Source organism: Rhinichthys klamathensis, unplaced genomic scaffold (assembly GCF_029890125.1).
Source record: "Rhinichthys klamathensis goyatoka isolate OS25496 unplaced genomic scaffold, OSU_Roscu_1.1 h1tg000352l_1, whole genome shotgun sequence".
NCBI lineage: Eukaryota > Metazoa > Chordata > Actinopteri > Cypriniformes > Leuciscidae > Rhinichthys > Rhinichthys klamathensis.
This window is the reverse complement of record NW_026606863.1, coordinates 505,001-517,563: the sequence shown is the minus strand read 5'-3', so window position 1 is coordinate 517,563 and position 12,563 is coordinate 505,001. Positions and strand designations below refer to the sequence as shown.

Genomic DNA, 12,563 nt, shown 5'->3' with positions numbered 1-12,563 from the left:
CTACGTCTATCAGAGACTGTGTTTCATATGGGCTATTTAAGTTTAAATTAAAATCATGGTTAAAAGATAATCAAGTGTGTACCCATATTCTGTAGTTTTTTAAATCATTTGAATCATGTTTTGATTTGTTGTCCTTGTTTAACGTATTTTATGAACTTTATGAAATGTGTTTTAATGTATGTATTAGTATTATTGATTGTCTGAATGTATTTTATCGGTCATTACATCTGCCCAGTGACTACAGTTGAAAATTAGCCAAGATGGCTAAACTGGCACATTTACGTAAGCGTGTATTAATGTGCATTGTCCCTGTAACTTTAAACTGATTAAATTAAATTAAGAATTTTTATTTTTATTTTTGGTGTGTTTTAGCTTACCTCAAGGGCATCCAAGATGTAGGTGTCTTTGTTTCCGCAGAAGTTTAAATTTTGATATTTTTAGGTCAAACCGTTCTTGTCTGTCAGTCATATAATGCAGGTCTATGGTCACCACCTCAAAGAGCATGCACAGAGAAGTCCAAATTAAACATGATTTAATGACTCGTAAATGTAAGTACACATTGATGGCCTAAGACACGAAACGAGCGGTTTGTGTGAGAAAACGAACAGTATTTATATCGTTTTTACCTCTTGTAGCCACATCCAAGTGATCTGAGGGCGCGGGCGCTTCGGTCTGCGCAAGCAGAAGTGATCTCTTCCAAAAAAAAAAAAAAAAAAATCAACGTTGTCTGTTGATATATCGAAATCGTCTTCCATTGCGATTTCCTGTATATCTAAATATGTTTAGATCTTCACAGTGAAAGGTAACACTTCCAAATCTCTGTGTAAACAATGAGTGACGTACACGCGCGAGAGATCACTTCCGGCGCTTGCGCAGACCGAAGCGCCGGCGCCCTCAGATCACTTGGACGTGGCTGTGTTTACAAGAGGTAAAAACGATATAAATACTGTTCGTTTTCTCACACAAACCGCTCGTTTCGTGTCTTAGGCCATCAATGTGTACTTACATTTACGAGTCATTAAATCATGTTTAATTTGGACTTCTCTGTGCATGCTCTTTGAGGTGGTGACCATAGACCTGCATTATATGACTGACAGACAAGAACGGTTTGACCTAAAAATATCAAAATTGAAACTTCTGCGGAAACAAAGACACCTACATCTTGGATGCTCTTGAGGTAAGCTAAAACATACCAAAAATGTATTTCAAAGTGAACTATCCCTTTAATAAATCCTTATCTTGAGGAAAATAAGCAAGCTGACATTCAGTACAACCTGTGTCTTTTATTATGAATATATACAAATGTCATTTACGTTTTTTAGTTTGTCAAGAGATTTAAAGTGTTGTTTTTGGAGAGTGCGCATGTGAGAATGTGCTCTAGTGCGTAAGAACGAGCCTATGATTGAATCTGGAAATAAAGCAAAATAACTGAGAAATTTTTTAAATAGTGCTTAGATGCCATGTCTGTAATTTATAGCAAAAAATCTAGCATTAATTCAATCTCAAACGGATTATTTAAAAGAAGTTATTACTCCATCACGTCCATGACTCCATTAACCAACATGCAAGAATGATGAAATTGCGACATTATGCAGGTAACGCACCCCTGGTCAGTTAGTTTTGCTAAACGCTGATTTCACGCAGCCGCCATTTTGAAATCGAAAGCGAGGCTCCGGTGGGAAGAAAACCAGAATCACCTTTAATCACAGGAGAGTCGCGAATGCGATGGCGTATTGTTGTGTTTAATGTAGAAATAAGTTATTCTAAAAATGTACATACATTTCTTTCATAAATTAGACTATATACTGTGAAATTCATTTATAAATATATATTTTTTAAATATACACTACCGTTCAAAAGTTTGGGGTCGGTACGATTTTAAATACTTTTAAAAGAATTCTCTTCTGCTAACCACGGCTGCGCTTATTTGATTAAAAATACAACAAAAATCAGTTATAGTATTAAATATTATTCCAGTGTAAATCAGCTGTTTTCTGTGTGAATATATAGTAAAGTGTAATTTATTCCTGTGATCAAAGCTGAATTTTCAGCATCACCAGTGTCAGTGTCTTCAGTGTCAAATGATCCTTCACAAATCAGTATAATATGAGGATTTGATGCTCAAGAAACATTTATTATTATTATCAATGTTGAAATAGTTGTTGCTCTGTCAGTTGTACAGTTTTTTTTGTTTTGTTTTTAGGATTCTTTGATGAATAGGAAGTTCAAAAGAACAGCATTTGTGTGAAATAGAATCTTTTGTAACATTATAAATGTCTTTACTGTCCTTGATAAATAAAAGTATTGATTTCTTTCCTCCAAAAAATAAAAATAAAATTCTCACTGACCCCAAACTTTTGAACGGTAGTGTATAATTCAGAAAGTAAAAAAAAGAAGTAGGAACGAACTATATATCGGATATTAACAACCAATAGTGTAAATCGCGGCAGCAGCTTCAGGTTGGTAGTCCAAGGCATTGTTGTTTATCTGTACTTCCGGGGTTCTTCCCACCGCTTTCGATTTCAAAATGGCGGCTGCGTGAAATCAGCGTATTAGTGCGTAACGTGTCGAGTAGTGAAACACTTTCAGTCATGCAGGCCCTTGTGTGTTCTAGAATGAGTTGTATGTTTGCTGAATTACTCTGAAAAGCTGTTGCTCTCTGAAGACTCGTGTCTGTATTCCGTGTCCTCTTTCCAAGCACTGTAGTAGCGGACAATGTTGGCATTGTTAAAAAGAGCCAAAGCATTAACCTCACGACGAGCTTTTCTGTGGAGATACAATATATATCATCACATTATATTCTGTAGATGCAGTACACAAATAAAGGGATATTGCTGTTGTGTCTTTTTTGGACATTAAAGGCATACAAAAAATTAAAAGCCTGTGTCACACAGCCAATCAGATTACATTAAGATAATAAACATTTTAATTTACTTACTTTCGACTCTTTACTATCTTCACAGCATAATATTTGTTCTCCAGCTTTCGTCTTGCCTTGAAAACACGGCCGTATGTACCATTGCCAAGCGGACTTATTAAGTCAAAGTCTTCTAAAAACCTACAGAGAAGAACATAATGGCTTCAAAACAATGGGTTTCTAATGGGAAAAAAGCTATACTAATTGGCACAAAGACATTTGTAAAGGTAACGCTTTAGATTACAGCCCAGAAAGTACTGTGTAATTAAGAGGAATTTACAGAGTAACTTTCGGTAATTATAGTGCACCTAAAGTACTTGCATGTAAGTATAAGGGAACAATATGTAAAGTTTGGGGAATAAAGGGGTAAAAAAAAAAAAAATACTGTAAGTATTATTGAACTAAGGGGTTCTTATTCTACTATTATGATACAACAATCTTACATTTGGGAGCAATTTAGCGAGAACATACACTGCGTACCTTTTTTTAAAATACTGGGAAATATATGATGTTTCATGTGGTTACAGGGTAAGTGGTGCTTGTATAATAAATAAATAAAGGTTTCCGAGTCAGTGATATAAGATTGTGTATGTATTTTTATTGTACTTACCCTGTAACTACATGGAAGAAGAGGGTAACAAGCACCACTACATGACACAAGAGTATCTTTCCCCAATATTTAAGCAAAAGTTGCAATAGTTTTGGTTTTCAGTGCACTTTTGTTAAAAAGATTACTTTATAAATGCATAGATATGTACCCTGTAATTTTTTTAAAGCCTATACAGTATGTACCGGTTCACCATTATTTCAAAAAGGTACGCAGTGTTCTCGCTAAATTGCTCCTAAATGTAAGATTGTTGTATCATAATAGTAGAAGAAGAACGCCTTAGTTATATAATATTTACAGTATAAATATTTTTTTAATTCTCCTGGTTGTTACCCCTTTATTCCCCAAACTTAAAATATTGTTCCCTTATACTTATATTGTAAGTACGTTATAGGTACACTATAATTACCGAAGGTTACGCTGTAAAATTGCTTTAATTACGCAGTACTTTCCTGGGCTGTAATCTAAAGCATTACCAAAAAAGGTTATGATTTACCTTGACTTTATAGCTTTGCTTGATGTTTGACCTCCAGGTGGCTTTTCTGGTTTCTGTTAATTTACATCAGCCTCATTTTACAGTCTTGTAAATTTTACAACCTTTACTTTATGGAGAATACTCATTTAATGAAGCAAAACATACACAACTCAAACCACACATAGACTTAGCTTCCTTACATGAAATGTAACTTATCTCAAAAACATGACTTCATTTTGTTCCACTTAATATTATGCTGAACTTATTAATGTTCCAATACCTCTTTACTCTGGGCAAGGCGGTTTGGTGACTGATGAAAATTTGCTGCCAATCTAGAAGAATATGTGATATGTAATATGTGACATAAATGATAAAAAATGTTATGTTCATAAACATGTAAAATCTAAAATAGTAAAAGCTTACCTTATTTTCGGCCTCGCATCCAGTGGGCTCAGAGTCTAAGTTAAAATATTAAAATATGTTTGTTTTATGAAACTGATAGCCTCTCGTACATTAATGCTTGAATATTTTAGTCAAAAATACAAATGCTGCCAATAACACAGACTGGACTTACAGGACGTTTGGCCATAGGAGAACTGACAGGAGACGAGTCTTTGAAGAATAAATCACTGGAGCTGGGAGTTTTACACGGGATGTTTGATGAGAGTCGTGCATCCTCAGATTTACTATAAAACACATGAACATTCAACTGCATTGCAATTTCATAACATTATGTATTATATGCACAACGTAATGTTGTTTCATTCATTTAAACTTGAGAAGTCTCTTGGGTTTGTGAAGAGGTGTCATCTTCCGAACTCTGTTAATTAAAACATGCATGTGCATTAGTCAACACTAACATAGACTAGTACACACATAGCTGAACTTCTGAAGGGTCCTGCCTGTGTGGTCCAGCCAGACTGATCCTGAAGTTCACTCCAAGCGCGCTGAGCTGCATGTTGCTTCGCCTCTTTCGAGCTCTTTCCTTGTCCTTCAGGATATTCCTTCCCGTCTATGACAACTTTATACACAAACCTGAAGAAACTAATGTCAGTTTTACGCTTTCAACTCGTACACATATGAACTGTGACGGGCTGAGCAAGACTTACTCTGGGGTGTGAGGAAGGCCTCTTTTCTCCACTAATTTGAAATCAAGAATACGTTTATTTTTCTGGCAGAAGTCATTGAGATATGCAATGTAGTTGTTGTCAGGCATGGAGCTTTGGGAATCATCAGCAATACTCAAACTGTTCAGGCTAGCACTTAAATAAAGGACAAGATATCAAAATAAACAGATCAACATGTGGAAAATATAGTAAAAGAGCTTATTAAATCAGTGGTTCCCAACTGGGTGTTCAAAGAACAAAAATGGTTGGTAAATATGTCAGTCAGAAGAAGCTCATCAAATTACGCCACCGTAAACAGGTTGTGTGATATGCATGAACAAAACTACACTACAAGATCAGATCAAATTAAAGCTGGAAGCAGTGATGAACTGCCTTAGCACTGGTGCTATCGCCACCTGGTGGCATGTAGATGTCGTCAGGCCAGGACTCTTATCAAACGTGTGAAGTTTGGGGCAGATGGACTACTTGCACTGAACTTCGTGAGGCACTTTTGTTTTGAAATTGTACAACTTATTTATTTCCAAGTAATGTATATTTTCAATGTGCTGCTGTCACTTGTGCCACTTAATGGTTAAAATGATTGTCGGCAAGAAGTTTTAAAGGGGTCCTATTATGGTTTTTCAATTTTCCAACTTTAGTTAGTGTGTAATGTTGCTGCTCGAGCATAAAAAAAGATCTGAAAGGTTACAAAGCTCACTTCAAACTGGGAGATATTGATTTAACCATTTAACAGAATCTTATTTTCAAGAACGTCTCGTTTGGACTACAACGCAATTTTTACGACGGATATTATGACGTCACAATAGTACTCATTTAAATAATCCCTGCCCACAGAATACACAAAAAAGGGGGCGAGACCTGGTTGAGCTGCATTAGAGAAGACAGAGTTGTCGCTATGTCAAAGAGACAGCTGGATGGAGAACATCTTGTTTTCTGTTGCTTTTGTAAAACGGTTCAACACTCCTTAGGGAAAATTAACCATGGTTTTGTGATTGATTACTGTTTGTTTTACCTTAGTTTTCTGACAAATATCACTATTAAATGGTGGATCCTCTTGTTTGTTAACATTGTCAGGGTCTGAATTAGGCTCGAATTGGTTTGAAATAACCTTAATATTTACACTAGAGCAGAACCCACAGTAATGGAGAGGCGGGACATTTCCTGAAACCGCACAAAGCGGTGCCAATCAGTTTAGGGTTTTGCTCCAAGAAACTTTTTTGCAGGTATTGGGATGTTACAATTGTTGAAATATTGTAGGTACCGCTATCGAGCCATTTTGTCACACCGAATTCTGAAACCCATATCAGACGTCAATTTCCATCACTTTTGACGTCACGCGCATGCAAAGTTTCAAGAGTTTTCAAGCATGTTTAGTCCCTCAAAAATGCGATTAACCTCATAGAAGAATAAACAGAGCAATTTCAATACGGTCCTCCTTGCACCATCGGTGCTAGTGTCCTAACAAGCTATCTAGACTGTGGCTTGTATTGAAAAAGGATTTACTTGCAGTGAGGATAAACATGGCTTGTGTTGAACATAATGTGAATTATTGGCTTAATATAAATACATAGATCTGTGGTGGGTCATTTGGATCTACTTGACGTCTGATGTAAAGTCTGTGTCCTGAAGAAAGACCAGTCGAGAAGCACTGATAAAAGTTTGACATTATAATTATTGTTCATTATTTACCTACAAGCTGCAACCTCTGACCCCTGTGCTTTATTGCTGTTCTTGTCAAAGACCTTAAATGCAAAATAACATGTCAAACAAAACTCATAAATTACAGCTTTTAGAGAGTCCAAGTAGACAGATGTTGTGTCACCTCTGTATTTTGAATAGCTCTTCATAAACACGTTTAATACTTTAATAATATACACTCACCTAAAGGATTATTAGGAACACCTGTTCAATTTCTCATTAATGCAATTATCTAATCAACCAATCACATGGCAGTTGCTTCAATGCATTTAGGGGTGTGGTCCTGGTCAAGACAATCTCCTGAACTCCAAACTGAATGTCAGAATGGGAAAGAAAGGTGATTTAAGCAATTTTGAGCGTGGCATGGTTGTTGGTGCCAGACGGGCCGGTCTGAGTATTTCACAATCTGCTCAGTTACTGGGATTTTCACGCACAACCATCTCTAGGGTTTACAAAGAATGGCGTGAAAAGGGAAAAACATCCAGTATGCGGCAGTCCTGTGGGCGAAAATGCCTTGTTGATGCCAGAGGTCAGAGGAGAATGGGCCGACTGATTCAAGCTGATAGAAGAGCAACTTTGACTGAAATAACCACTCGTTACAACCGAGGTATGCAGCAAAGCATTTGTGAAGCCACAACATCCACAACCTTGAGGCGGATGGGCTACAACAGCAGAAGACTCCACCGGGTACCACTCATCTCCACTACAAATAGGAAAAAGAGGCTACAATTTGCAAGAGCTCACCAAAATTGGACAGTTGAAGACTGGAGAAATGTTGCCTGGTCTGATGAGTCTCGATTTCTGTTGAGACATTCAGAATTTGGCGTAAACAGAATGAGAACATGGAACCATCATGCCTTGTTACCACTGTGCAGGCTGGTGGTGGTGGTGTAATGGTGTGGGGGATGTTTTCCTGGCACACTTTAGGCCCCTTAGTGCCAATTGGGCATCGTTTAAATGCCACGGCATACCTGAGAATTGTTTCTGACCATGTCCATCCCTTTATGGCCATCCAGGGCGGCAGTGGCTCAGTGGTTCATGTAGGTTGTCTACAAACCAGCAGGTTGGTGGTTCAATCCCCGGTTCCACCTGACCAAGTGTCGAGCAAGATGAGCAAGACACCTAACCCCAGCTTCTCCCGACGAGCTGGATGGCGCCTTGCATGGCTGACACCGCCGTCGGTGTATGAATGAATGGGTGAATGTGAGGCAAAATGTAAAGCACTTTGGTGCTTTTTGGCCATTGGGTCTGTGAAAGCGCTATCTAAATACAGTCCATTTACCATGTACCCATCCTCTGATGGCTACTTCCAGCAGGATAATGCACCATGTCACAAAGCTCGAATCATTTCAAATTGGTTTCTTGAACATGACAATGAGTTCACTGTACTAAAATGGCCCCCACAGTCACCAGATCTCAACCCAATAGAGCATCTTTGGGATGTGGTGGAACGGGAGATTCGTGCCCTGGATGTGCATCCCACAAATCTCCATCAACTGCAAGATGCTATCCTATCAATATGGGCCAACATTTCTAAAGAATGCTTTCAGCACCTTGTTCAATCAATGCCACGTAGAATTAAGGCAGTTCTGAAGGCGAAAGGGGGTCAAACACAGTATTAGTATGGTGTTCCTAATAATCCTTTAGGTGAGTGTATATTAATATATTACATATAAATTATAATTTTTACAGTATAAAAATCATTGGAAAGTGCCCATAAAACATGAAAACCCAACGTGTTTGTGTGAGTGTTACTTATATAACATAGGCATATATTTACTTACAGACTCAATATTGGGAGAGCTCCTGAGGGCATCAAGGGCGTTCTTGGCAGCACTTTGCTTTGCGTCCTTCTTGGATTTCCCAGTGCCATCAGGAAACCGCTGACCATTTACAATAGCCCTCATAGTGAATCTGATAACAATATTTTATTAAAAACAAATTATTTATAACTTTATAGTCATTGACTTTATATCATTTGCACAAACAGCACAGAAACCGTTCCTCGGCAGACTTCACTCAGTTCAACTGTATGTATTTTGATTGAATGAATAATATTTCCATACGTAGGGTCGTGGCTCGGTCCCACAGTGGATCCCACCTCATACTCCACGGTGCATTGAGCCTTCTGCTGGTACTCATTCAGCAGAGAAATATAATTTCTTGACATAGACTCCATATTGCAGTTAGAAATAACTACATAAGCAGACAGCCACACAACTTCACTGAATGTTTACCGTGATCAGCTCGTGAATGTCATATCTTCACCGGACGAACACAAAAACACTCGTTACCGTGATCTCATATCAGGTTTACACGGTACTAATAGAGTCAGCTCACAAGAATACTTTAATTTCTTCGTCGTACTTCGATTAAGTTTCGATTTCCGGTGTTCAACGTCATCGCTACACAGTGGATTGACCAATCGAAAGCCACGCCTGTTGATAGGCCACACCTACCTGAAAAATTACATTCTTTTAAAGTACAGTTATATAAATGTATATTATATTACGTACATAGAGAATAAATCACCAGGCATAGTAATTCAAATACGTGTTGCAGCATGTTACAAAAAAAAAATATTTTATAATAAGAATTGTTTCTTGTTTTACATTGGGTTTCATAAAATATTATAAAATGTTTCTGAGTATGAAATTTGGTATGTAACAGAAAAAGACAAATTAATACAACCTTATTAATTAAATCTAAACAGACAACCACATGAAAAAACATTCTAAGGAAAAACTACAGTAATTTAAATTATGCTTAACTTATGTTATATTATTTTAGGCTAACTGGAGAAAGCTATTAATTATTGTTTATTTGTAAATATCAGATTGTCACAGTCCATCCCACAATGCACTGAGCATTAGAAAGTAATTGAATAAATATGGAAGCACAAATGTTTGTGATTGGTTGAGATTCAGTTATGCAGGACAAATAAAGAAGAGATCAGTAATTATACAAAACTGGACACACAATTATAATCAAAACATCAATGCAACATTTAATAAATGAAAAGTAAACATAAATATTAAACACAGCTATGCAAATAAAACTAAGTGTTCTCGATCGTTGCTCTAGTCATCATGATCCGCTGCCGTGTCTCCGGGACAATTTGAGCTCAAATCCTCCTCATCTGTTGGGAGAGAATATTTCAGTGTTTTAATCATAATTTATGTATCAGCTCAAACAGACATTATATATGAACACTTCTCACCATTATACGCCGTCCCACACCATATGCAGTAAAAATGGACTCCTCGCAAATACGAGGTGAGAAACTGCAGCTTGTCTAACGGCTGTAAAGGAAGAACAAAAGCATGATGGGTGTTTCAAAATAATAACATTTTGTGTCAAATTTCTTTTTAAAATAATGTTCTACAAAGTGAGAACTATTAGATATATCAAGTTTTTTATCTTATTTTCTAAATCTTAAATATCTATAAATATCTTAAAATTAATAATAACACATTAAATATTAGCTAGTTTAAAATGAATTCTGTTTATATAAATACATATATGCATACATACACACACATACATATACATACATACAGTTGTAAATAAAAAAAATAAAATATCGTGCAAAAGTTATAATTTTGATGATTATGGCTTAGAGCTTATGAAAACCCCAAACTCAAAATCTCAGAAAATTAGAATATTAGATGAAATCAATAAAAAAAAAGGATTTTAAGTACAGAAATGTTGCCATATGTATATGGTTATATATACTAAATATATTAGTTTCACCTTTTAATTTGAATTACTGAAATACATAAACTTTTGCACGATATTAAAAATTTTCGAGTTTCACCTTTACATACATACATTCATACATACATACACACACACTATGGAAGATTGTTTCCGCCACTGAATTAAAAAATATATATAATAATTGCAACTTTTTATCTCACAATTGCGAGATATTAAGTCGCAATTCTGAGAAATAAAGTCGCAATTGCGAGAAAAAAAGACAGAATTGAGGCTTTTTAATTCACAATTCTGACTTTTTTCTCACAATTGCGAGTTTACATCTCGCAATTCTGACTTTATAACACAAAACTGCGAGTTTATATCTCTGACATCTTTTCTCAGAATTGGGAGATATAAACTCGCAATTGCAAGTTATCAGGCAAATTCTAAGGAAAAATAAAAGACTAACTTTTTCCCCTCAGAATATTTTATATCTCACAATTCTGACTTTACATCACGCAATTGCGACTTTATATCAATCAATTCTGACTTTATATCTCGCAATTCTGACTTTATATCTCGCAATTCTGAGAAATAAAGTCAGAATTAAGAGAAGTAAACTCGCAATTGTGAGAAAAAAAGTTAGAATTGTGATATAAAAAGTCACAATTACCTTTTTTATTTTTCATTCTGTGGCGGAAACAAGCTTCCATACACACACACACTTCATTGTAGTAAAAACAAAAGATAACAGAACATATAATCTCATTAAATGTTCTCAATATCTCTTTCATCAAGCTCAAACATTCAAGCCTGTTATCAAAGTTATTGTAAGACAAATTATAAACATTTCCCCCCCAAACTAGCATATTAGCAATGAGAGTGCCATAAACACCGGTTTGAGGTGTAACTCACAGTTAGTTCCTCCTCCTCCTCCTCCTCATCATCACTTCCCTCAGGTTTAGTTTCCTCTTCCTCCAGAAGCTCTTCCTCCTCGTCTTTCGCTACTTCAGGCCAGTACCAGCTGTCTCTGGGAGCCGTGATGCCCTGAAAGAAGAATCGCAACAGCAGATGAGAGTGAATCACGAGCTTGAAATCCAGAAAAGCCTCAGCTTCATTCACGTTTTCAAACTCAGATTCAACCCTCAAGATCAAGTGTTTATCTGAATGACCTTCTGGCTGTCCAGCTGTTCACAGGCCCGTTGGCTCTTCCACAGGTCGCTCTGCGTTTGACGCTCCTCTCTCTCGGTTCTCATACGCACTCTGTAATAAAGATGAACAATACTCAATGCTACTCAACCTCAAAGAAGATTAAAGCCAGACAAAGCCAGAAAAATCTATTGTATTGAACACTTAAAGGTGCTATCAGCGATTTCAGGCCCAAAAAAGGCAGAAACATAAATGATCGCATTCATCTAATCTTTCCTAACGATCCGCTAGCTGGCCGCCCCATAAGCATGCCGCCCAAAAACCGCGTCTCTGTAGGCAGCCTAGGCTCTGAGATCTGCACACATAAACAATTGGGTTCACCAACCACTCAAAACAAAAATAAAGTGTTCCAACCAATCACCGACGGGGGGGGTGTGATGTGAGGTTTTGCGCTCGTGCGCGGCTGCAAGCGAAGGCGGAGCTGAAGAAGAAGCCAGCGTCTATCAACGAACCCATGCAGTGATTGGTTGGAACACTGTTTATTTTGGTTTTGGTGGTTGGTGAAACCCATTGTTTTTGTGTGCAGATCTCAGAGCCTAGGCTGCCTACGGTTTTTGGACGGCATGCTTATGGGGCGGCCAGCTAGCGGATCGTTAGGAAAGATTAGATGAATGTGATAATTTATGTTTTGGCCTTTTTTGGGCCTGATAGCACCTTTAAAAGAAAAACAACAAAAAAACAAATCTCAAATAAAAGTTTGCATATGTGCTTTTTGTTGAGTATCATATTTGATACATCAGACTTTTATGCTAACATAGTCTGATATAGTGAGAATATGGAGGAAAAACACCTCAGTTTTATTCAGAGGCTCAAATATGTAATTTGGTGCAG

General features: G+C 36.9%; 2 protein-coding genes across 3 annotated transcripts in view; both read right to left on the bottom strand.

Moving 5' to 3' along the window:
- The window catches only part of eif2ak2 (eukaryotic translation initiation factor 2-alpha kinase 2), a 39,094-nt gene extending 29,864 nt beyond the window's left edge, over positions 1-9,230 (bottom strand). Inside the window, 7 exon segments of the mRNA XM_056232636.1 lie at positions 4,423-4,457; positions 4,574-4,685; positions 4,876-5,034; positions 5,109-5,261; positions 6,816-6,868; positions 8,609-8,738; positions 8,891-9,230. Of these exon segments, the coding sequence (XP_056088611.1) occupies positions 4,423-4,457; positions 4,574-4,685; positions 4,876-5,034; positions 5,109-5,261; positions 6,816-6,868; positions 8,609-8,738; positions 8,891-9,003 (755 nt within the window). The 5' untranslated portion in view covers positions 9,004-9,230.
- A 575-nt stretch (positions 9,231-9,805) lies between these two features.
- Positions 9,806-12,563, bottom strand: part of gpatch11 (G patch domain containing 11) — a 7,856-nt gene continuing 5,098 nt past the window's right edge. Inside the window, exons 5-8 of one of the 2 annotated variants that reach the window (XM_056232648.1) lie at positions 11,696-11,786; positions 11,435-11,570; positions 10,045-10,119; positions 9,806-9,963 (exon numbers count right to left, since the gene is read on the bottom strand). In XM_056232648.1, coding sequence (XP_056088623.1) covers positions 9,905-9,963; positions 10,045-10,119; positions 11,435-11,570; positions 11,696-11,786 — 361 coding nt within the window. In that variant the 3' untranslated portion in view covers positions 9,806-9,904. Of the gene's footprint in view, positions 9,964-10,044; positions 10,127-11,434; positions 11,571-11,695; positions 11,787-12,563 lie in introns of both variants that reach the window. The other variant, XM_056232647.1, reaches the window with a different exon arrangement.